General features: G+C 38.9%; 1 protein-coding gene across 1 annotated transcript in view; it reads left to right on the top strand.

Moving 5' to 3' along the window:
• HSD17B11 (hydroxysteroid 17-beta dehydrogenase 11) overlaps positions 1 to 10,314 on the top strand; it is a 50,868-nt gene extending 40,554 nt beyond the window's left edge. The window contains exons 6-7 of the mRNA XM_054485860.2: positions 6,228 to 6,344; positions 9,468 to 10,314. Coding sequence (XP_054341835.1) covers positions 6,228 to 6,344; positions 9,468 to 9,558 — 208 coding nt within the window. The 3' untranslated portion in view covers positions 9,559 to 10,314. The remainder of the gene's footprint in view (positions 1 to 6,227; positions 6,345 to 9,467) is intronic.
• Positions 10,315 to 23,010: the final 12,696 nt, after the last annotated feature.

Raw genomic sequence — 23,010 nt, 5'->3', positions numbered from 1 at the left:
TTGTTCCCCAGACTGATCTTGCCTCAGCGTCCCAAGTAGCTGGGCTATAGGCGTGAGCTGCCACACCCAGCTTAGCACACTCTTAATCTTTGCCAGTATGATAGGAAAAAAACAGTACTTCCATGTTATATTAATATGATATTTTTATCATTAAATGGGCCAACAATAATATTTTCATTCATTTAATTATTTATGTTTGAGACAGGGTCTTGCTCTGTCTCCCAGGCTAGAGTGCAGTGACATGATCCCAGCTAACTGCAGCCTCCACCTCCCAGATTCAAGCGATTCTCCTGCCTCAGCCTCCCAAGTAACTGGGAGTACAGGTGCGTGCCACCATGCCCAGCTAATTTTTGTATTTTTAGTAGAGACGGTGGTTTTGCCATGTGGGCCAGGCTGATCTCAAACTCCCGACCTCAAGCGATCCGCCTGCCTCGGCCTCCCAGAGTGTTGGGATTACAGTCATGAGCCACCACACCTGGCCCATCCTTTTATATTTAATAAGTCCTACTATGTTTGCTACTCCATTTTGATTATATAAATCAGACTGCATTACACAAATGCTTATAAAACAGGTTGAAGAAATGCCCTTCTGTTCCTAGTTTATTGAGTGTTTTTATCATGAAGGAATGTTGTATCATGTCAAATGCGTTTTTGATGCCTACTGAGATGATGGTGTAGGTTTTTTCCCTTCATTTTATTAAAATGGTATATTTCATTGTTTTGTGTATGGTGAGCCACTTTGTATTCCTGGGATAATGGTATGTAGTTCTTTTAATATAATGCTAGATTTAATTTGCTAATCTTTTGTTGAGGATTTTTGCATCTATATTCCTAAGAGATACTGGTCAGTAGTTTTCATGTGATCTCTTACTCTGATTTTAGTATCGGGGTAATTCTGGACTCAGAGAATGAATTAAGAATTTCCTCCTCTTCTATTTTTTTGGAAGAATTTGAAGGATTGGTGTTAATTATTTTTTAAACATTGGGTAGAATTTATTATGAAGCCATCTAGTCCTGGGCTTCTCTTTCCTGGAAGTTTTTTCATTGCTGATTCAATCTCTTATTAAAGATCTCATATTTTCTGTTTTTCCTTGATTCAGTTTTGGTAGTTTGTGTATTCCCGAGAGTTTGTATATTTCATGTAGGTTTCTAATTTGTTGGCATGCAATTGTCCTAGTATTCTATTATAATCTTATTTATTTCTGTAAGGTCAGCAGGAATGTCCCTGCTTTCATTCCTGGTTTTAGTAGTTTGAGTCTTCTCTCTTTTTGCCTTGGTCAGTGTAGCTAAAGGTTTGCTAATTTTGTTTATCTTTTTAAAGAACCTATTTTAAGTTTCATTGATTTTCTCTGTAGTTTTTCTGTTCTCTATTTCATTCATTTGTGCTTCAATCTTTTTTTTCTGCTTGCTTTGGGTTTGTTTTTATTTTTTGTTTCTATAGTTTCTTAATGTGGAGCTTCACTTTGCTGATTTGAGATCTTTTTCTTTTTTTAATGCAGGCATTTGCAGCTATAAATTTGCCTCTGAGCACTGCTTTCACTGCACCTCATGAGTCTTTATTTATTTATTTATTATTTTTTGAGATAGGATCTCACTCTGTCACCCAGGCTGGAGTGCCAGTGGTGCAGTCATAACTCACTGCAGCCTCTACCTCCCTGGGCTCAAGTGATCCTCCTGCCTCAGCCTCCTGAGTATCTAGGACTACAGGTGCGTGCCACCACCCTCAGCTAATATTTAAAAATTGTTTGTAGAGACAGGGTCTCACTGGGTTGTCCAGGCTGGTCTCAAACTCCCAGGCTCAAGCAATCTTCCTGCCTCAGCCTCCAAAGTGCTGGGATTATGGGCTTGAGCCACTATGCTTACCTCATCCCATAAATCTTGATATGTTGTGTTCTCATTTATGTTCACCTCAAAGTATTTTCTAATTTCTTGTGGTTTCTCATTTGTCTCATTGTTTATTTAGGGGTACTGTTTAATTTCTATATATTTGTGAGTTTTCCAGTTTTCTTTCTGTTATTTTCTGATTTTACTCCGTTGTAGTCAGAGAACATAGTTTGTATAATTTTAATCTTTTAAAACGTATTGAGATTTGCTTTGTGGTCTGACGTATGGTCTACCTGGGAGAAAATTTTCCATGTGTTCTTGAGAATAATGTGTATTCTGCTGTTGTTGGGATGGTGTGAGGTATCTGTTAGGTATAGTTGATTTATAGTGTTATTCAAGTCTTCTATTTCTGCTGGTCTTCTGTCTAGTTCTTCAATATGTTGTTGAAAGTGGAAAATAAAGTCCCCAGCTATTATTGTTGAAACTGTCTTATGTCTCCCTCCCTTTAATTCTGACAGGTTTTGCTTTGTGTATAATATTTTGGGATCTCTTGTTAGCTACACAAGCAATTTTTAGTTAAATGTTTTTTTCCTGAAATAAGTTATCTCTTTCCAACTAATGATAGAAACAATGCCACATAACCTGAATTTATTAGATTAAGTGTAATTGAGTGTTCTGATCATTTTGGGGGCAGCCAAGATTTATTTCTGTTGAACATCGTTTTAAAACATCTAATTTCCCATCTGTAATATACATAACACAATTTATATTTTCTCTAAAAATTTAAGAGCTTGTATGTGTATGTCACAGAACGATATTAGTTTTATTGACTAGTACTGTAAAAAGATGTCTGGTGTAACTGTATAAAGTGCTTGTGTATATACATTTCCATTTAACCATCATATTCCTAGTGGAGTGCTGGTGCTGGCTTATATAGTAGTACTCATTCAGTGTTGTCATGTAGATAGTTTAAAATTAGTTGTTGTGGGAATATTTACACTGTGGAAATCAACAAATGCTACTAAACTGAGATTTTTGTCCCCTAGAGAGCCAGTGGTTAAACATTTGCCACTGCACCACTGCACTATCCTTATTTTTCAGATTAGGAAATAACAAAAACAAAAACCTGAGATTTAAAGAGTTGAGGCCGGGCACAGTGGCTCACACCTGTAATCCCAGCACTTTGGGAGGCCAAGACAGGCGGATTACCTGAGATCAGGAGTTCGAGACCAGCCTGGCCAACATGGTGAAACCCCGTCTCTACTAAAAATACAAAAATTAGCCGGGCGTGGTGGCACATGCCTGTAATCCCAGCTACTTCGGAGGCTGAAGCAGGAGAATTGCTTGAGCCTGGGAGGCGGAGGTTGCAGTGAGCTGAGATCGTGCCACTGCACTCCAGCTTGGGCGATAGAGCGAGACTGTCTCAAAAAAAAAAAAAAAAAAAAAAAAAGAGTTGAAATGTTTTCCCCAAAATTACTCATTACTTAAGTGGTTAAAGTAGGTCATCAAATACAATCCTTCAGACTGAAAATACTCTTTCCCCCTCAGTATTTCTCTACCCCAACATGCACCCTCCTTTCCCACCCCAGCAGATTGGCCTGAAGTGTTTTTGGATAGTTTCTTACAAAATCCATTAAGAACATTTGTTTAATAGGATTTGTAACTCTCATTAACTTTAGCGTGTCAGGAAAAAAAATGTTTCCACATACTGACATTTTAATGATTAAGATATTATTTTGCTAAGAAATTGAGTTTTTTCTGAAAGCCTTTTCTTTTGGCTTTTAAAATTATGATATTGAACAGTCATTATATTTCAATGAGAGGTTATCTGACAGGGGCTAAAAACCTTAGGTAAAGAAATCGGGCACACTAGAAAAGTTTGGTGAATGCAGCACCACTTGATAGGTAGGTTAGCAAGGCCACAGTGTGGATGAGAGAGTGCTCTATTTACACAGGTGTCTGTAAGCTTTCATGGAGCTTGAGAATATTAAAGTCTGGTAGCAATGTGCTACAAAATGAATTTCCCTCTAAATGCTTTTCAAGGCATAGCATCCTTCAGTTTCTGGATTCATCCTCCTTGATACCCCTACCTGTTTACGCTGCAAGCTTCCATTGCCTCTGATTTTTTGCTTCCCTGGGCCAAAAGCCATCGATTTCATTATTACATTTCCTCTCCTGTCAAATCTCAAAGATTTTCATATGTAATACTATTGCTTCAAGGTCCCATGGTGAACACAATATTTTAATAAATGAATGAACTGTGCTGAGAATTAAAGCTTATGTATTTTTAAGCTCTACTCTCCTTCATGGATCCAATAATCATGCTCACTTTTAAATACAATATTATACTTCCCAGTTGTCCCAGTTTTACTTCAAAATATATATTTTTTCTGAAGGAATTATTCTTTATTTATTTCTAAAGAATTTAATCCAGTTTTTTTTTGTTTTTGTTTTTGTTTTTTTGAGACAAGATCTCACCATCTTGCCTAGGCTGGTTTCCAACTCCTGGGCTCAAGTGATCCTCCCGCCTAACCCTCCCAAAGTGCTAGGATTACAGGCATGAGTCACTCTGCCTGGCACATCCAGTACTTTTTGCCTCACTTTTTTTTTTTTTTTTTTTTTTTGAGGCGAAGCTTCACTTTGTCGCCCAGGCTGGGGTGCAGTGGCACGATCTTGGGTCACTATAATCTCTGTCTCCCCGGTTCTAGTGATTCTCCTGCCTCAGCCTCCCGAGTAGCTGGAATTACAGGTGCCTGCCACCATGCCTGGCTAATTTTGTATTTTTAGTAGAGATGGGGTTTCATCATGTTGGCCAGGCTGGTCTCAAGCTCTTGACCTCAAGTGATCTGCTTGCCTTGGGGTCCCAAAGTGCTGGGATTACAGGCATTGAGCACCACGCCTGGTGTCTCACTTCTTTTAACTAGACACACACATTAAAAATATGCCTCTCCAAAATGTTAGCCACCCAAATAGTTTAGTGCCATGGAAAATTTCATGAGTACATTTAATTATGTATCATTTTTTTCTAAGTCATTAATAAAATGTTAAAAAGTCTCAGTACTAACTCTCGTGCAGCTCCTCCCTAAGTGCGCTTCTGTAACTGATTTTTTTAAGCCACTTATCTATTTATTTATTTAAAGACAGGGTCTAGCTCTGTTGTCCAGGCTGGAATGCAGTGGAACAATCATGGCCCACTGCAGCCTCGGCCTCCCAGGCTCAAGGGATCCTCTAGCCTCAGCCTCCTGAGTAGCTAGCCCTACAGGAGTGCACCACCACTCTTGGCTAATTTTCTTTTGTATTTCTTTGTAGAGACAGGATTTTGCCATGATGGCTAGGCTGATCTCGAAGTCCTGGGCTCAAGCACTCCACCCGCCTCAGCCTCCCAAAGTGCTGGGATTACAGGGATACAGGCCTGAACCATCACGCCTAGCCTAAAACCCACTTTTTGGGGGCCACCTGCTAGTCTGTGGTACATATACTTGAGTGATTACACAGCAAAGATGTAACATGGAACTAAGTAACAAAGCCAAAACCTAATTGCAGTGGCTCCTGCCTGCAATCCCAGCACTTTGGGAGGCCAAGGCTGGCGGATCACTTGAGTCCAGGAGTTCAAGACCAGCCTGGGCAATATGGTGAAACCCCATCTCTACTAAAAATACAGAAAATAGCCTGGAGTGGTGGCGTACACCTGTAGTCCCAGCTACTTGAGGGGCCGAGGCAGGAAAATTGCTTGAACTCAGTAGGTGGAGGTTGCAGTGAGCCGAGATCTCACCACTGCACTCCAGCCTGGGTGACAGAGTGAGACCCTGCCTCAAAAAAACAAACAAACAAACAAACAAAACCCAACAACAACCAAAAAAACCAAAGACCTAGTAAATATAAGCATATCATTTGGAGATGAAGGACCTAAAGGTGGGCACGTACCTGTCATATTCTAATTCCTCTGATGCTTTAGGAATTGTTCACTAAGGAGACTGAGTATATAATAAAACTTGTATAATAGTATCTGATTTTTTTTCCCGAGACTGCTTAAAGTTTAAAAGTAAAGTTGTCAGACCTAATCTAGCTCAATTATATTTGAATCTTAGTTACTTCTATAATTCTTATTTGTAGAATAGGAATTATAATATTGCCTTCATAAGATTATTGTCAAACTGCAATGGAATAACCTATATAGAAAGTTTAGCACAGTGTGTGGTACACAATAAGCACTAAGTGAATGATTGTTATTATTATTATCAATGGTACAATAGCTACCATTTCTGAGCACCTATATTAGGCTAGACACTACAAATCAGTTATGTTAATGGTATCTGTACCATGCTAAAGCTGTTGGTTAGCACCAAACTAAAGCTGAAGCCTCGGTGAAGTATTCTGTTTCTGAAGACTGCCTCTGATTTCAGTTTGGGACCCACTCTGGAACCTGAGGAAGTGGTAAACAGGCTGATGCATGGGATTCTGACTGAGCAGAAAATGATTTTTATTCCATCTTCTATAGCTTTTTTAACAACATTGGAAAGGTAAGTGACAGTTAAGAAACCTTAGAAATGAAAGGTAAAAAAAAATTATCTATTACATTTTTTGCTGACATTTTAATCAGGCAGTTGATAAAGTACAGTTAAATGGAATTGACTTAATAAAAATAACAGGCTCAATAACATTGAGGCAAGATTGATACAGCTCCTGGGTAAATGAACTGAGTAATTTCCACACATTTTTACTTTTTGTAAAGAAAGAAATTTGTATATTTCTGCAAGTCTTGTCTTATAAATGAATGACTCTGAAGAAGAATAGTTTTTAAGCATCTTTACATAATGGAATCATAGAACAATGATATTAAAGGAGATCAGAGTTAGGTTTTACGTATTTATTTAAAGATACAACAGATAATCATTGAGCTTTTGTTTTGTGCAAAATCATACTGAAGTATATGAATTGCTAAATTTTTTTTTATAATTTTAGAAATCCTTGAGTCTTGCTTCTTCCAATGTGGTTCTTGGACTAGCAGCATCAGTATTACCTGAAAGTTTGTTAGAAATATAGACTCTCCTGATCTCTTGAATCAGAATTTACATTTCAATAAGTTCTCCTAGATGATTTGTATGCATATTAAAATTTGAGAAGCACTTCTTTGGAGCAGTAGCTCTCAACTTTGGTGCACACTGGAATTCACCTGGGAGGTTTAAAAAATGCTGGTGCCTAAGACCAACTCCCCCAAATTGATTGACTTGGTTTGGAGTGTGGCCTGGGCTTTGAGAGATAAAACAACTTTCTTGGTGATTCAGTTATCCAGCCAAGATTGCAAACCACTAGTTTCACGAATGTCTCATCATAACACACTGCTTCATTCCTCATCTGGGAAAGTTGTGTGGCAATGAGGCTGGCCACATAAAGAGGGGAAAGGGGGAGAGGTGCCTTAGGACAGCTGGGAGAAAAAGCCTCTCACTGCCTGTCCTAGACTGGGCTTCTCCAAGTCAGTGGGATATCAGGATCACTTGGGAAGTCTATTTAAAAATAGATCCCTTCATCTCACTTCTAAAGATTTTAACATGGATGTTTGAGTTGGACCAGAAATCTGTATTTTAATAGGCAACTGCCACAGACAGTGGTCCAGAGATTATATTTTGAGAATTACTGATGCGAAGAGCAAAAAACTCAAGAAATTAAAAGCGTGACATATGTTAGGCTTTCTTGCCCCTTCTGCTAAAAACTATGATGAACATGCCTTGGAGGTTTAGGTAGTAAAGCTCAGGGATCTCTTTGGTGAGTAAACGAGTTAAAGCCTGTGATGTTTCTGGCATTGTATTTGTCACGTTACATAAGTATGCACTCAGTGATTGCAGCCCCTTAGAATATAACCCTATAAAAGAAGGAATTTTGCCTATTTTTCATCACCGTATGCTCTGCATTTTGAAGAGTGACTGACACATTAGAGGCACCAAAATGTTTGTTGACTGAATAAATTAATTCTAGTTTCTAGACCTTTAAACATAAAGACCCAAAGTTTGTGCTCTGGAGTCGAATGAAGCTGTGTTTGTGTGACTTGTTTGCAACATGAACATGGATTAGTTTTTTAACTTATCTGAAGTTCAGTTTCTTTATCTGTAACATGGAGAAAACAATTGGACTTTATAGGGCTGAGACGAATAAAGAAAATAATGCTCTTAAAGTACTCAGGGCTGGGCGTGGTGGCTCAAGCCTGTAATCCCAGCACTTTGAGAGGCTGAGGCAGGAGGATTGCTTGAGGTCAGGAGTTCAAGACAAGCCTGGGCAACATAATAAGACCTTATCTCTACTAGAAATCAAAAACATTAGCCAGGCATGTTGGAACACACCTGTAGTACCAGCTACTCGGGAGGCTGAAGTGGGAGAATTGCTTGAGCTCAGAAAGTTGAGGCTACAGTGAGCCATGATCATGCCACTGCACTCCATCTTGAGCAACAGAGCAAGACCCTACCTCAAAAATAAATAAATAAAATAAAAAGTACTCAGTACACTGTAAGTACTCAATAAATGTTATATGCCACTGTTATTATAACTACTACTGTTATTATTATCATTGCCCTAATTCTTGTTATGAGGTCACATTGGTGTCATATTTCCAAACCCTCTTTTCATGCCATCTAGGCAGATTTCTGTATGTTATTATGCTGATTTACATATTCTGTTTTGTTTTCTCCCAGACCCACTGGAATGTGACAAGTCCCTAAATATTCTAAGTGTAGTGTCTGGAGAAAAAAGATGAGACCTGCTAGTGTCCGTCACTGTTCAAGACATTTTTGGGGGGAGGCTGTGGGGGACGGAGTCTCGCTCTGTCGCCCAGGCTGGAGTGCAATGGCATGATCTCGGCTCACTGCAACCTCCGCCTCCCAGGTTCAAGCAATTCTCCTGCCTTAGCCTCCTGAGTAGCTGGGACTACAGGCACCCGCCACCATGCCCGGCTAATTTTTTGTATTTTTAGTAGAGACGGGTTTTCACCATGTTAGCCAGGATGATCTTGGTCTCCTGACCTCGTGATCCACCCGCCTCTGCCTCCCAAAGTGCTGGGATTACAGGCGTGAGCCACGGCGCCCGGCCAAGACATTTTATTTAATATAGTAACACATTGATTCCACAAAAGAACACTGAGGGATAGATGTTAATTTTTCCATTTACATGTGAGGAATTTAAACTGAAAGGTTAAATAATTGGTTCAGCATTATGCTCAAAACCAAATGCGTTGTCTGCATTTTTATTTAGCAGTTCTACTTCCCCAGTCTCTTAGTGGAACATTTTAATAATATTCTGCATTATAAAGTACAAAATTAGTTCCTATTCTCATTTCCTTTTTAATGTCGGGTTTCTTTTTTAAAGTCTTTAGTATCTCAACTATTCAGTTCTTATACCTCCTGCCTCAGATCTTCTGTTTCAAAAACTGACTTCTTCAGGTTATTCTACTCTAAAGAAGGCTAAGCCTTCTTTTCCATTTGAAAAGGAAATAGATTTAATGGGAAAGAATATATAGTAGTGACTCAGATTTAAGATGCTTAATCTTATTTAACATGAACATGACGATACATGATAACAAAGTATTTCTAAAGAGGGTATTCTACAAATACACTTAATATTAATTTTCTAATTATTTTCATATATCTTTCTTTTAGGATCCTTCCTGAGCGTTTCCTGGCAGTTTTAAAACGAAAAATCAGTGTTAAGTTTGATGCAGTTATTGGATATAAAATGAAAGCGCAATAAGCACCTAGTTTTCTGAAATCTGATTTACCAGGTTTAGATTGATGTCATCTAATAGTGTCAGAATTTTAATGTTTGAACTTCTGTTTTTTCTAATTATCCCCATTTCTTCGATATCATTTTTGAGGCTTTGGCAGTCTTCATTTACTACCACTTGTTCTTTAGCTAAAAGCTGATTACATATGATATAAACAGAGAAATACCTTTAGAGGTGACTTTAAGGAAAATGAAGAAAAAGAACCAAAATGACTTTATCAAAATAATTTCCAAGATTATTTGTGACTCACCTGAAGGCTTTGCAAAATTTGTACCATAACTGTTTATTTAACATATATTTTTATTTTTGATTGCACTTAAATTTTGTATAATTTGTGTTTCTTTTTCTGTTCTACATAAAATCAGAAACTTCAAGCTCTCTAAATACAATGAAGGACTATATCTAGTGGTATTTCACAATGAATATCATGAGCTCTCAATGGGAAGGTTTTGTCCTACCCATTGCCACTCCGTTTCCTGAGAGATACCTCACATTCCAATGCCAAACATTTCCGCACAGGGAAGCTAGAGGTGGATACATGTGTTGCAAGTATAAAAGCATCATTGGGATTTAAGGAGAATTGAGAGAATGTACCCACAAATGGCAGCAATAATAAATGGATCACACTTAAACTTTTGGTGTTTCCATCTTTTTGTCTTAAACAGAACATGACTTAATCTTCAAATTAAAGGAAAATAAATTGTGCAATCTTTTTTTAAAAACTGTCTGGAAATTTCTTGGATGTGAGGCTCACTGAGATGGGACTACAAGATCAGATCTGTAATATAGTAACACATTGGTTCCACAAAAGAACACTGAGGGATAGATGTTAATTTTTCCATTTACATGTGAGGAATTTAAACTGAAAGGTTAAATAAATAAATTTAAAAATTTAGTAGGTTTGTTAGGTTTCTTCTACTAAAGAAAAATATTTTCAAGGCTATATCAAACACGGCTGGGCGCAGTGGCTCACGCCTGCAATCCCAGCACTTTGAGAGGTCGAGGTGGGTGGATCACGAGGTCAGGAGTTCGAGACCAGCCTGGCCAACATGGTGAAACCCCATCTATACTAAAAATACAAAAATTAGCTGGGCGTAGGCCAGGCACGGTGGCTCATGCCTATAGTCCCAGCACTTTGAGAGGCCGAGGCAGGCGGATGATTCGTATGCATATTAAAATTTGAGAAGCACTTCTTTGGAGCAGTAGCATCCTGGCCAACATGGTGAAACCCCATTTCTACTAAAAATCGACAAACATTAGCTAGGTGTGGTGGCAGGCACCTGTAGTCCCAGCTACTCGGGAGGCTGAGGCAGGAGAATTGCTTGAACCTAGGAGGTTGAGGTTGCAGCGAGCCGAAATGGTGCCACTGCACTCCAGCCCAGAGACAGAGGGAGACTCCGTCTCAAAAAAAAAAACAAAAATTTAGCTGGGTGTGGTGGCGGGCGCTTGTAATCCCAGCTACTCAAGAGGTTGGGCCAGGAGAATCATTTGAACCCCAGAGGCAGAGGTTGCAGTGAGCCAGGATTGTGCCACTGCACTCCAGTCTGGGCAATAGAGCAAGATTCCATCTCAAAAATAAATAAATAAATAAATAAATAAAACACTATGTCAAACGCATACACATGGAGAACTTTAATCCTTCTATCAGAAAGTTCATATTCAGAAAACACATAAGGCAGAATCCTTTAACATCCTGTTAAATGTAGCAAATGAGCTACGTTTAGGTTCAGAAAATTTTTGGAGAAAGATTTTGATCCAGATTTTAAGCAGTGACTAATATTTATTCAACATATGTCAGTTACTGTCCTAAACACTTAACTTACATCAATTAGCCCATTCAACAAGTTAAGTAATATCATCAGTGCCATCACAAATTATAAGGATCATTTGATAATATGTTTAAGGAAGGTTACGTTACAGATTCTATAACATATAAGGTAATTTTTCAGAAAGCATCATTTCTATGGTAAATTTCTCCCTCTTTCCCATCAATTACCTTCTTCTAATTCAGAGAATCAAAATAGCATTGCTGTTGGACTACAGTTTGCATTTAGTTCGTGTAAATACTTATGGGTCAAAAATTCTTGTCTCCCAAACATTATATTTGAATAATATAACTTAGATTCCTCTCCATACATCAGCTATACTCTACTAGCACTCTAGGGTTGAATATCCATGGAATTTATAGATTAAAACACCTATCCTGGTAACAGAAATGACACTAGAAAGTGGAGAGCCTGTTACACTCAGCTTCTAACTCACTTTGAAATAGATTTAATTGTTTATTCTTTTGTTTAAATTATACTTGTTCCAGACTGCTAGCCACCTGCCAGTGAAGTAGACTAGGAGAAAGCCTTTAACAAACTTTAGTAAGATAATCGAGACCCAAATATACTGACAACTTTTCCTAATAAACATATTTTGGCTCCTAAAACACTTGTCATAAATTAACATTTGGATGAACTTTAGCATTAACCATTATGAGAACTAAGCATTACTTCCTTTGATGTTATGCGGGCAAATGGTAGTATGCCCCATTTACTGATTGTTAACCATGTGGCAGGCACAGTTTTCCACTTAGTCCCTCAGCAGTCCTGTGCAGAAGGCATTGTTAGAAGGCATTGAACTAGCTGTGAACACAGCAGTAGTAGCAGAAACCCAGAGGAATCTTGGAGTCTATAGCCCATACTCTGGATAAAAGATGAATGATTATAGTATCATGGGGACTTTGAATTTTGATGGAAGAAGAAGAAGAAGAGGAGGAGAAGGAGGAGGCAGAGGAGGAGGAGGAGGAGAAGGAGAAGAAGCAGAAGAAGAAGAAGAAGAGGAGGAGAAGGAGGAAGAGGAAGAAGAAAAGAAGAAGAAGGAGAGGAGGAGGAGAAGGAGGAAGAGGAAGAAGAAAAGAAGAGGAAGAAGAAGAGGAGGAGAAGGAGGAAGAGGAAGAAGAAAAGAAGAAGAAGAAGGCGAGGAGGAGGAGAAGGAGGAAGAGGAAGAAGAAGAAGAAGGAGAGGAGGAGGAGAAGGAGGAAGAGGAAGAAGAAGAAGAAGGAGAAGGAGAAGAAGAAGAAGAAGGAGAAGGAGAAGAAGAAGAAGAAGAAAAGAAGGAGAAGAAGAAGAAGAGGAGGAGAAGAAGAAGAAGAAGAGGAGGAGGAGGAGGAGGAGAAGGAGAAGAAGGAGAAGAAGGAGAAGAAGAAGAAGAGGAGGAGGAGGAGGAGGAGGAGAAGAAGAAGAAAAGAAGAAGAAGAAGAAGAAGAGAAGAAAGAAGAAGAAGAAGCAGCTTGCTCTAACTTACCAACATTAGGCAATTAGCCCTGTGTCTCAAAGTCTGAAAGCTTGTCAATGTTATTTGAATGAAGTTTATCCTACACTTCTCAGCAGTTTGGTGGGAAAATTCATCTCGGTCATCAATAGAGCTAATTCTGAGAGACATAGTACAGTCAAAGAACTTTAGGTTGTTTTCAGGTAAATGGGGAATGATTTCTCATTGTCAACTAGTATGATATTCTGTGGTCCTGAACCAGGGGATTCATTGATAGCTGGAACTACAGGTGCACAACACCATGCCTGGCTAATTTTTTTTTTTATTATTGAAATGAGGTCTCACCATCTTGCCCAGGCTGCTCTTTTATTTATTTATTTATTTATTTATTTTTTTTTTTTTTTTTTGAGACGGCATCTCACTCTGTCATCAGGCTGGAGTGCAGTGGCACAATCTCAGCTCACTGCAACCTCCACCTCCCAGGTTGAAGGGATTCTTCTGCCTCAGCCTCCTGAGTAGCTGGGACTACAGGTGTGTGCCACCAAGCCCAGCTAATTTTGTATTTTTAGTAGAGACAGAGTTTCACCATGTTGGCCAGGATGGTCCCTATCCCTTGACCTTGTGATCCACCTGCCTCCGCCTCCCAAAATGCTGGGATTACAGGCATGAGCCACCACACCTGGCCCAGGCTGGTCTTGAACTCCTAGGTTCAGGTGATCCTCTTGCCTCATCCTCCCAAAGTGCTGAGATTACAGGTTTGAGCCACCATGCCCAGCCTAATCTTTTTCTTTGTTTTTGTCTGACGGAGTAACTATCCCCAAGACACATAATCATCCTATTCTCAAAGGCTGAAATGAAAGAAAAACTTTCCAGGCAGCTAGAGAGAAGGGGCAGGTCACCTACAAAGGGAAACTCATCAGGCTAACAATGGACCTTTCAGCAGAAAACCTACAAGCCAGAAAATATTGGGGGCCTATATTCAGCATTCTTAAATAAAATAAATTTCAACGAATAATTTTATACCCAGCCAATTATGTTTCATAAGTGAAGGAGAATTAAGATCTTTTTCAGACAAGCAAATGATAAGGGAATTTATTACCACCAGGCCTGCCTTATAAGAGCTCCTAAAGGGAGTGCTAAATATGGAAAAGATAGATCATTACCATCCACTACAAAATCACACTTAAGTACGTAGACCATTGACACTACAAAGCAACTGCACAAGCAAGTCTGCAAAACAACCAGTTAACAACAAAATGACAGGGTCAAATCCACACATATCAATATTAAACTTGAATGTAAATGGGCTAAATGCCCTAATTGAAAGACCTGGAGTGGGAAGTTGGATAAAGAAGCAAAACTCAATAACACAGTGTCTTCAAGAGACCTTTCCCACAAGCAGTGACACCCATAGGCTCAAAGTAAAGGGATGGAGAAAAATCTACCAAGCAAATGGAAAAAAAAAAAAAAAAATCAGGGGTTGCTCTTCTAATTTCAGACAAAACACTTTAAACAAACAAAGACCAAAAAAGACAAAGAAGGGCATTATGTAATGGAAATAAGAAGACCTAACTATCCTAAATATGCTCCCAACACAGGAGCACATGCAGATTCATTAAACAAGTTTTTAGAGACCTATGAAAAGACTTAGATAACCACAACATAATAGTGGGAGACGTCAATACCCAACTGACAATATTAGACACATCATTGAGGCAGAAAACTAACAGATTTTTCAGGACCTGAACTCAACACTGACCATATGGGCCTCAGAGATACCTACAGAACTCTCCACCCATGAACAACAGAATATACATTCTTATTTGCACATGGCAGATACTCTAAAATCAACCACATAATTGGACATAAAACAATCCTCAGCAAATTTTAAAAACCCGAAATCATACCAAGGATATTCTTGAACCACAGCACAATTTGTATAGAAATCAATACTAAGAAAATTGTTCAAAATCATACCATTACATGAAAATTGAACAAACTGCTCCTGAATGACTATTTGGTAAACAATCAAATTAAAGCAGAAATCAAGAAATACTTTGAAACTAATGAGAACAAAGATACAAAATACCAGAATCTCAGCTAAAGCAATGTCAAGACACAGCTAAAGCAATGTCAAGAGGGAAGCTTATGGTGCAAAATGCCCAATCAAAAAGTTAGAAAGATCTCAAATTAACCACCTAACATCACATGTAGAGGAAGTAGAGAAATGAGGGCAAACCAACCCCAAAGCTAGCAGAATAAAAGAAATAACCAAAATCAGAGCTGAAAGGAAGGAAATGGAGATGCAAAAAAAAAACACAAAAGATCAGAGAATCCAAGAATTGGTTCTTTGAAAGAATAAATGAGATAGATAGACCTCATAGCTAGACTAATGAAAAAAGAGAAGATCCAAATAAACACAATCAGCGATGACAAAGGGTAACCACTAACCACACAGAAATAACGAAAAACCCTCAGAGACTACTATGAATACTCCTATGTACAGAAGTTATAAAACCTAGAAAAAATGGATAAACTCCTGGAAATACAACCTCCCAAGATTGAACCAGGAAGAAATTGAATCCCTGACCAGACCAATAAGGAGTTCCAAAATTGAATCAGTAATAAAAATCTAACAACAAGAAGAAGCCCAGGACCAGACAGAATCACAGCCAAATTCTGCCAGATGTATTAAAAGCTAGTACCATTCCTACTGAAACTATTCCAAAAAATTGAGGAGGGGGGACTCCTCCCTAACTCATTCAATGAGGCCAGCATCACCCTGATACCAAAACCTGGCAGAGACACCACAAAAATGAAAACTTTAGGCCAATACCCTTAATGAACATAGATGTAAAAATCCTCAACAAAATACTAGCAAACTGAACTCAGCAGCACATCAAAAACCTAATCCACCACAATCAAGTAGGCTTTATACCTGGGATACAAGGTTGGTTCAACATACGCAAATCAATAAATATGATTCATCACAGAAACAGAACTAAAAACAAAAACCACATGATTATCTCAATAAATGCAGAAAAGGCTTTTGATAAAATTCAACATCTCTTCATGTTAAAAACTGTCAACACACTAGGCATTGAAGGAACATACTTCAAAATAATAGAGCCATCTATGAAAAACCCACAGCCAATATGATACTGAATGGGCAAAAGCTGGAAGCATTCCCCTTGAAAACTGGCACAAAACAAGGATGCCCTCTTTCACAACTATTCAACACAGTACTGGAAATCCTAGCCAGAGCAACCAGGCAAGAGAAGGAAATAAAAGGCATCCATATAGGAAAAGAGGAAGTCAAACTCCGCCTGTTTGTAGGTGAGATACAATTCTATATCTAGGAAAATCCCATAATCTCTGCCCAAAAGCTCCTTGATCTGTGATATGGTTAGGCTTCGTGTCCCCACCCAAATCTCATGTTGAATTGTAATCCCCATGTCTCAAGGGAGAGACCAGGTGGAGGTAACTGAATAATGGGGGCAGTTTCTCCCATGCTGTTATGATAGTGAGTTCTCACGAGATCTGATGATTTTATAAGTGGTACTTACCCCTTAGCTGGGCACTTCTCCTTCCTGCTGCCTTGTGAAGAAGGTGCCTTGCTTCCCCTTTGCCTTCTACCATGATTGTAAGTTTCCCCAGGCCTCCCCAGCCATGATGAACTGTGAGTCAACTAAACCTTTTTTCTTTATAAATTGCCCAGTCTTGGGTGGTTCTTTATAGCAGTATGAAAATGGACTAATACAATCTAATAAACAACTTTAGCAATGCTTCAGGATACAAAATCAATGTACAAAAGTCAGTGGCATTCATATATATAAACAACATCCAAGCTGAGAGCCAAATCAAGAAGCAATCCCATTCACAATAGCTGTGAAAAGAATAAAATACCTAAGAATAAAACTAACTAGGAAAGTGAAAGTTCTCTGCAATGAGAATTACAAACACTGCTCAAAGAAATCAGAAATGACACAAACAAATGGAAAAATATTCCATGTTCATGAGTGGGAAGAAATCAATATTGTTAAAATGGCCATACTGCCCAAAGCAATTTATAGACTTAATGCTATTCCTATCGAACTACCAATGACATTCTTCACAAAATTAGAAAAAAAAAAAAACTATTTTAAAACTCATATGGAGGACAGGCACGGTGGCTCACATCTGTAATCCCAGCACTTTGGGAGGCCGAGGCAGGCAAATCACAAGGTCAGGAGTTTGAGACCAGCCTGGTCAACATGGTGAAATCCCATCTCTACTAAAAATACAAAAATTAGCCAGGCATGGTGGCGAGCACCTGTAATCCCAGCTACTCAAGAAACTGAGGCAGGAGAATCGCTTGATCCCAGGAGGCGGAGTGCAGTGATCCAAGATCAAGCCACTGCACTTAGACAGCCTGAGCAACAGAGGGAGACTCCATCTCAAAAAAACCAAACAAAAAACAAAACCATGGATGGAGCTGGAGGCCATTAGCCTAAGCAAACAAACATAGGAACAGAAAACCAAATACCACATGTTCTCACTTATATGTAGGAGCTAAACATCAAGTACGTATAGATACAAAGAAGGGAAAAACAGACACAGGGGTCTACTTGAGGGTGGAGGGTGGTAGGAGGGTGAGGATCGAAAAACTACCGATTGGGTATTATGCTTATTACCTGGGTGGCAAAATAATCTGTATACCAAACCCCCATGATATGCAATTTACCTATATAACAATCCTGCACATGTACTCTTGAACCTAAAAGTAAAAGTTAAAAAAAATATATGAGATCGTGTCATGCTTCAGGCTCAAAATCCTCCATTAATTTCTCATCTAAAACTTAAAGCTAAAGTCCTTACCATGACTTTACAAGACCATATGTAATCCAGGCTTTTGTCCCTACAATTACCCACTACTTTACTACCTGTATAAATCAGGGTTCTCCAGAGAAACAGTAGGAGATTGTGTATGCATACATTTATATATACACACAGCACACACACACACACACGGAGAGAGAGAGATGTACTTCAAGAAACTGAGGAATTGGCTTAAGTGACTGTGGGAGGCTAGCAGGTCTGAGATCTGTAGGGTAGCCTAGAAAGCTGTAAACTCTTACGTGGGAACTGATGGTGCAATGTTGAAGCAGAACCTCTTTTTACTCAGGGAAACCTCAGTTTTGCTTTCACAACCTTCCAACTAATTGATTAAGGCCCATCCACATTATAAAGAATAATTTCCTTTACTTAAATACTACTGAATATAGATGTTAACCACATCTACAATACCTTCACAACAACACCTAGATTCGTGTTTGATTGGATAACTGGGGACTATAGCCTAGTCATGTTGACCCATAAAACTAACTGTCGCACTACCCTCACCCTCATTCAATTCTCTCCAGCTACATAGGTCCCCTTGATGCTCCCTCAACCCACCAGCCATGTTTCTATTTCAAGGCCTTAGTATAGTACTGTTCACTCTCTCTAGATGCTCTTCCTCCAGATATCTACATAGCTAGCTCCTTCTTTCTTTTAAGTCTTTTTGCTTAGGTCTTTCTTTTGAGGTCTTCTTACTCTATACATAAAACTGCAACCTTACCCCACACAGCCATACCCAACAAGATTCCATTTCTCCCTCTATTCTCTATTTTTTTCCTTGGCACTTATCACTGTGGAGCATTCCATACATTTTGTTTATTTATCTTCTTTATTGTCTACATTGCTTCTAGGGTGTTAGTTTCCCAAGGGAACAAATTTGTTTTCATCTATTTTGTTCACTGGTATTACCCCAATACCTGGAATAGTCTCTGAAACAAACCAAGTGTTTTCTGTATATTTAATAAATAAAGGCCTATATATCGTATTATTCTGTTTCCTTAATGTCTCGTTTGCCACCACCCTCATTCAGGCCACTGTGACTTCCGGGCTACAGGATGATGATGATGATGATGATTTTGAGACAGGGTCTCACTCCTAGGCCCAGGCCTAGAGTGCAGTGGCGCAATCTCAGCTGACTGCCACCTCCACTTTCTAGGCTCAAGCTATCCTCCCACCTCAGCCTCCTAAGTAGCTGGGACTATAGGCACGTGCCACCATGCTGAACTACTTTTTGTATTTTTTGTAAAGATGGGGGTCTCGCTATGTTTCCCAGGCTGGTCTCAAGCTCCTGAGCTCAAGAGATCCACCCACCTTGGCCTTTCAAATTGCTGACATTACAGGCGTGAGCCACTGCGCCCAGCCTGGTCTAGATTAATGAAAAGCTTCCTAACTGGTCTCCCTCCATCTATTCTTGTCCTCCCTTCAATGCATTCTCCAAACTGCAGCATTTCTGGGGTGTGAATCTGATGGTATGGGTTCCCTGCTCAACACCTTTCACTAGCCCTTACTGATCCTATGCTCTGAGTGATTGAGCCTCTGCTAAGTTATCTAACTTCTCTCTACCCCACACCCTGCTTCCAAGACAGAACTTCTTTTTTATTTTTGTTGTTTTTTGTTTTTGTTTTTTTGAGACAGGGTCTCACTCTGTCAGGCTGGAGTGCAGTGACACAATCTCAGCTCACTGCAACCTCCAACTCCCAGATTCAAGTGATTCTTGTGCTTCAACCTCCTGAGTAGCTGGGACTACAGGCACATACCACCAGGCCTGGCTAATTTTTGTATTTTAGTAGAGACGGGGTTCCACCACATTGCCCAGGCTGGTCTCGAACTCCTGGCCTCAAGTGATCCACCTGCCTCAGCCTCCCAAAGTGCTGGGATTACAGGCCTGAGCCACCGTGCCCAGCCAGAACTTCTTATTCCTTGACCTCACCATGATTCCTCACCTCCTAGTGTTGGCATACATGGTTTTCTATATATGGAACACTCTTATCTCCTTCATCACTGGCTTACTCCTGTCATCCTCAGGGCCCCATTTATAGCTCAACTCCCACTTGCATTCTCAGGAATGGGTAATTTGCCCTTCTTGTGAACTCCTGTTGCTCCTTATATGCAGCTGTCATAGCACTTTGCACCAGGTAGAGAGTAAAAGAGGTAAAAGGACAAGAGATTTCTGTTTTCTTAAGGAAAGAGGAAGCCAGAAAACGGAGGTAATCACTGTAGACTAATTTGACAGTAAAATATGGAAGACAGGATGATTTTGTTGAATATTTTTATAATGGGAGAGATCTGAAAATATTTGAAAACCAAAGAGACAACTTTTAGGCAGGAAGAGTTTGGAATAAACAGAGGAAGAAGAATTAAGAGAAAATAAAAGAAAGATTGAGAACCAGACTATAGAGATCGGGACTCTCTCTTTGGTACTACAAGGAGGATTGGTATGGAGTGATGAAGCAAGAGGTTTTATAATCCAAAACATGCCAAGGCTCTGCATGAAATATGAGTTTGGGGTTTGTGTATTTGGATAGGGGTTTTGGAACCTCAAGGAGAGGTTTATATGTCTTTTAAGAATACCTAATACTGTGTTATCAGTTTGGCAGTACAGATGAATAGAACCCTTGACAATGAACTAATGAACCCCACCAGGAAGGAAAAGAAAAGAGTATGTATTTGAAGAGATTATATTCCCAAACCTCTACTTGTCAGATTACTACAATTAGCCTAAACAAACAGTAGATTAATGGGCATAATTTCCGTAACTTCCTCATTTTATGATCTTCAGAGAAATGATGGCTTAGTGTTGACCCTTTGCACAAAGATAATTATTCTTACCTGAATAAAGATAATTACATTTCTAAAACTGGTAGGCAGATGGCTCTCAAGAGGGACATTAATGAAAGAAAAAAAAGCAGACCAAAATTTAGAAAATGTCTTATTTTAATAAGATTCTAAATGTTATGGATGATTTTAGCTTAGTTGAGAAAATTTTACTGAAAGCATCTCATCCTAAAATGTGAGTGAAAGATAAATTAATGATACATTTAAGATGCCTTCATTCATATCAGTAGGAAACTGATCTAAAATGTGATCAAAGCAAATTAAACATTTTTACTTGTTATGAAAATCTGTTGAAATGAAGCCAGTGATGTCATAAAGACATACAAACAAAAAGTCTCTAAAACTTAAGGAAAAAAATCAAGGGAGGCCAGGTGCAGTGGCTCATGCCTGTAATCCCACCACTTTGGGAGGCCGAGGTGGGTGAATCACTTGAGGTCAGGAGTTCGAGACCAGCCTGGCCAACATGGTGAAACCCCATCTCTATTAAAAATACAAAAATTAGCCAGGCGTGGCGGCAGGCACCTGTAATCCCAGCTACTCAGGAGGCTGAGGCACAAGAATCACTTGAACCCGGGAGGCGGAGGTTGCAGTGAGCTGAGATTGTACCACTGCACTCCAGCCTGGGCGATAGAGCGAGACTCAGTCTCAAAAACAAACAAAACAAAACAAAACAACAACAACAACAAAATCAAGGGACAAAGTGTATGTTTCTAGCATTGTTGGGGCAAATATGAACCCTGTAATTGAGGAACATGAACATTCTGTCCTGGAGAAAACAAGCAAAAAAAAAAAAAAAGAGAGAGCTCACTAGGTTGTCTCATATGAAATAAAATTTCTCAGCAACCAAACTATTTGAGAACAATGTTAAGAAGTGTTGTTCACTGTCTCAAAGATTCTTAATTCTTGCATAATACAAATATCCCAGTGGGTAAAATAATCTAGATTCCACTGTAAATATTAAAACTGTCTTTCAAAACTGCATCAGTACTGTATTGATTTACATAGCATTGGTCTGGCCCCCTCTGAACAAGCTGGATATTCAAATATAGACATTCAATCTGAAAACAGATTCCTGCACTGCAGCCCAGCATGAGGCCTGATCTAAAGCACCTATGTCAATATTTAACAGCTCCATATACATGTCACAGCAAACCTGCATGCAGAAAGATATAACCAAGTACTATTTTTTTGCCATAAATTTATCCAAGGTTCAAACTTAAAGAACCAATTATACCATCTCCAATATAATATAAGTATAGGCCAGGTCTCAACCTTAGTTGAGGCTACTCACATTTGGGCTAAATAATTCTTGGTTTCAATGCACAAGGCTTTCTTATGAATTGTAAAGTGTTCAGTAGCTTCCCTGGCCTCTACCCATTAGATAGATGACAGTGGCATGCCTGAATTGTGGCAACAAAGAATGTCTCCAGACATGCCAAAATGTACCCTGTGGAACAAAAGTAATCCTAGTTGAGAACCACTGATCTAAGTTAAAAGTTGAGGCTACAGCATCAGGCTTCCTGGTTTTAAATCCTCACTCCACCTCTTAACAGCTGTTACTTTACGCTTACAAATAAATTACCTAACTTGCCTGTACATCAGTTTCCACATCCGTACAATGCAGATTTTAATAGCACCTACTTCAAATGTATCTTGTGAAGATTAAACAAGTTGATATGTAAAGCCCTTAAATCAGTCCATGATATATAGTGATTAACACATTTGAATTCTTACTATAATTAATATTTGATTTATATAACCATTCACTACTTGCAAAACTATTTCATAAACTTATTCTCTTATTTGATCCTTATAGCCACTTTGTGTGTTGGTGTATGAGGGAAGGTTGAGGTTGTTATGTGTTCTGAAGGTCTATGTTGAGTAATGTGTGCTTTTTTAAAAAATATCTATTTTCCAGTTAAGGAAACTGTAGCATAGAGAAAATAAATAGGATTGCTAGAAATCACACACATGTAACATACAATTTACCATTTTAACTATTTTGTAATGTAGAGATCAGTAGCATTAAGCACATTCACATTGTTGTATAACCATCACCACCATTCACCTGTGGAGCTTTCATCACCCTAACTGAAACTCCATACTCTTTAAACAATAACTCCCTATTCCTTTTCTCCTCATCCCCTAGTAACCACCTTACTGCGTTCTGTCTCTCTCCGTGTATTTGACTACTCTAGGTACCTCATATAAATGGAGTCATACAATATTTATACTTTTGCATCTGGCTTATTTCACTTAGCATAATGTCGTTAAGGTTCATCTATCTAGTAGTATGTGTCAGAATTTCCTTCCTTTCTAAGGCTGAGTAATATTCCATTGTATGTATATATCATATTTTGTTTATCTGTTGATGAACACTGGGGTTGTTCGCACTTCTTGGCTATTGGAAGTTGCTATAGGCTGCATGTGTTCCTTCAAAATTCATG

This window comes from Pongo pygmaeus, chromosome 3 (genome assembly GCF_028885625.2).
Source record: "Pongo pygmaeus isolate AG05252 chromosome 3, NHGRI_mPonPyg2-v2.0_pri, whole genome shotgun sequence".
In the NCBI taxonomy this organism is placed as follows: domain Eukaryota; kingdom Metazoa; phylum Chordata; class Mammalia; order Primates; family Hominidae; genus Pongo; species Pongo pygmaeus.
Note: the sequence above shows the minus strand (reverse complement) of the source record. Positions and strands in the feature narration are given on the sequence as shown.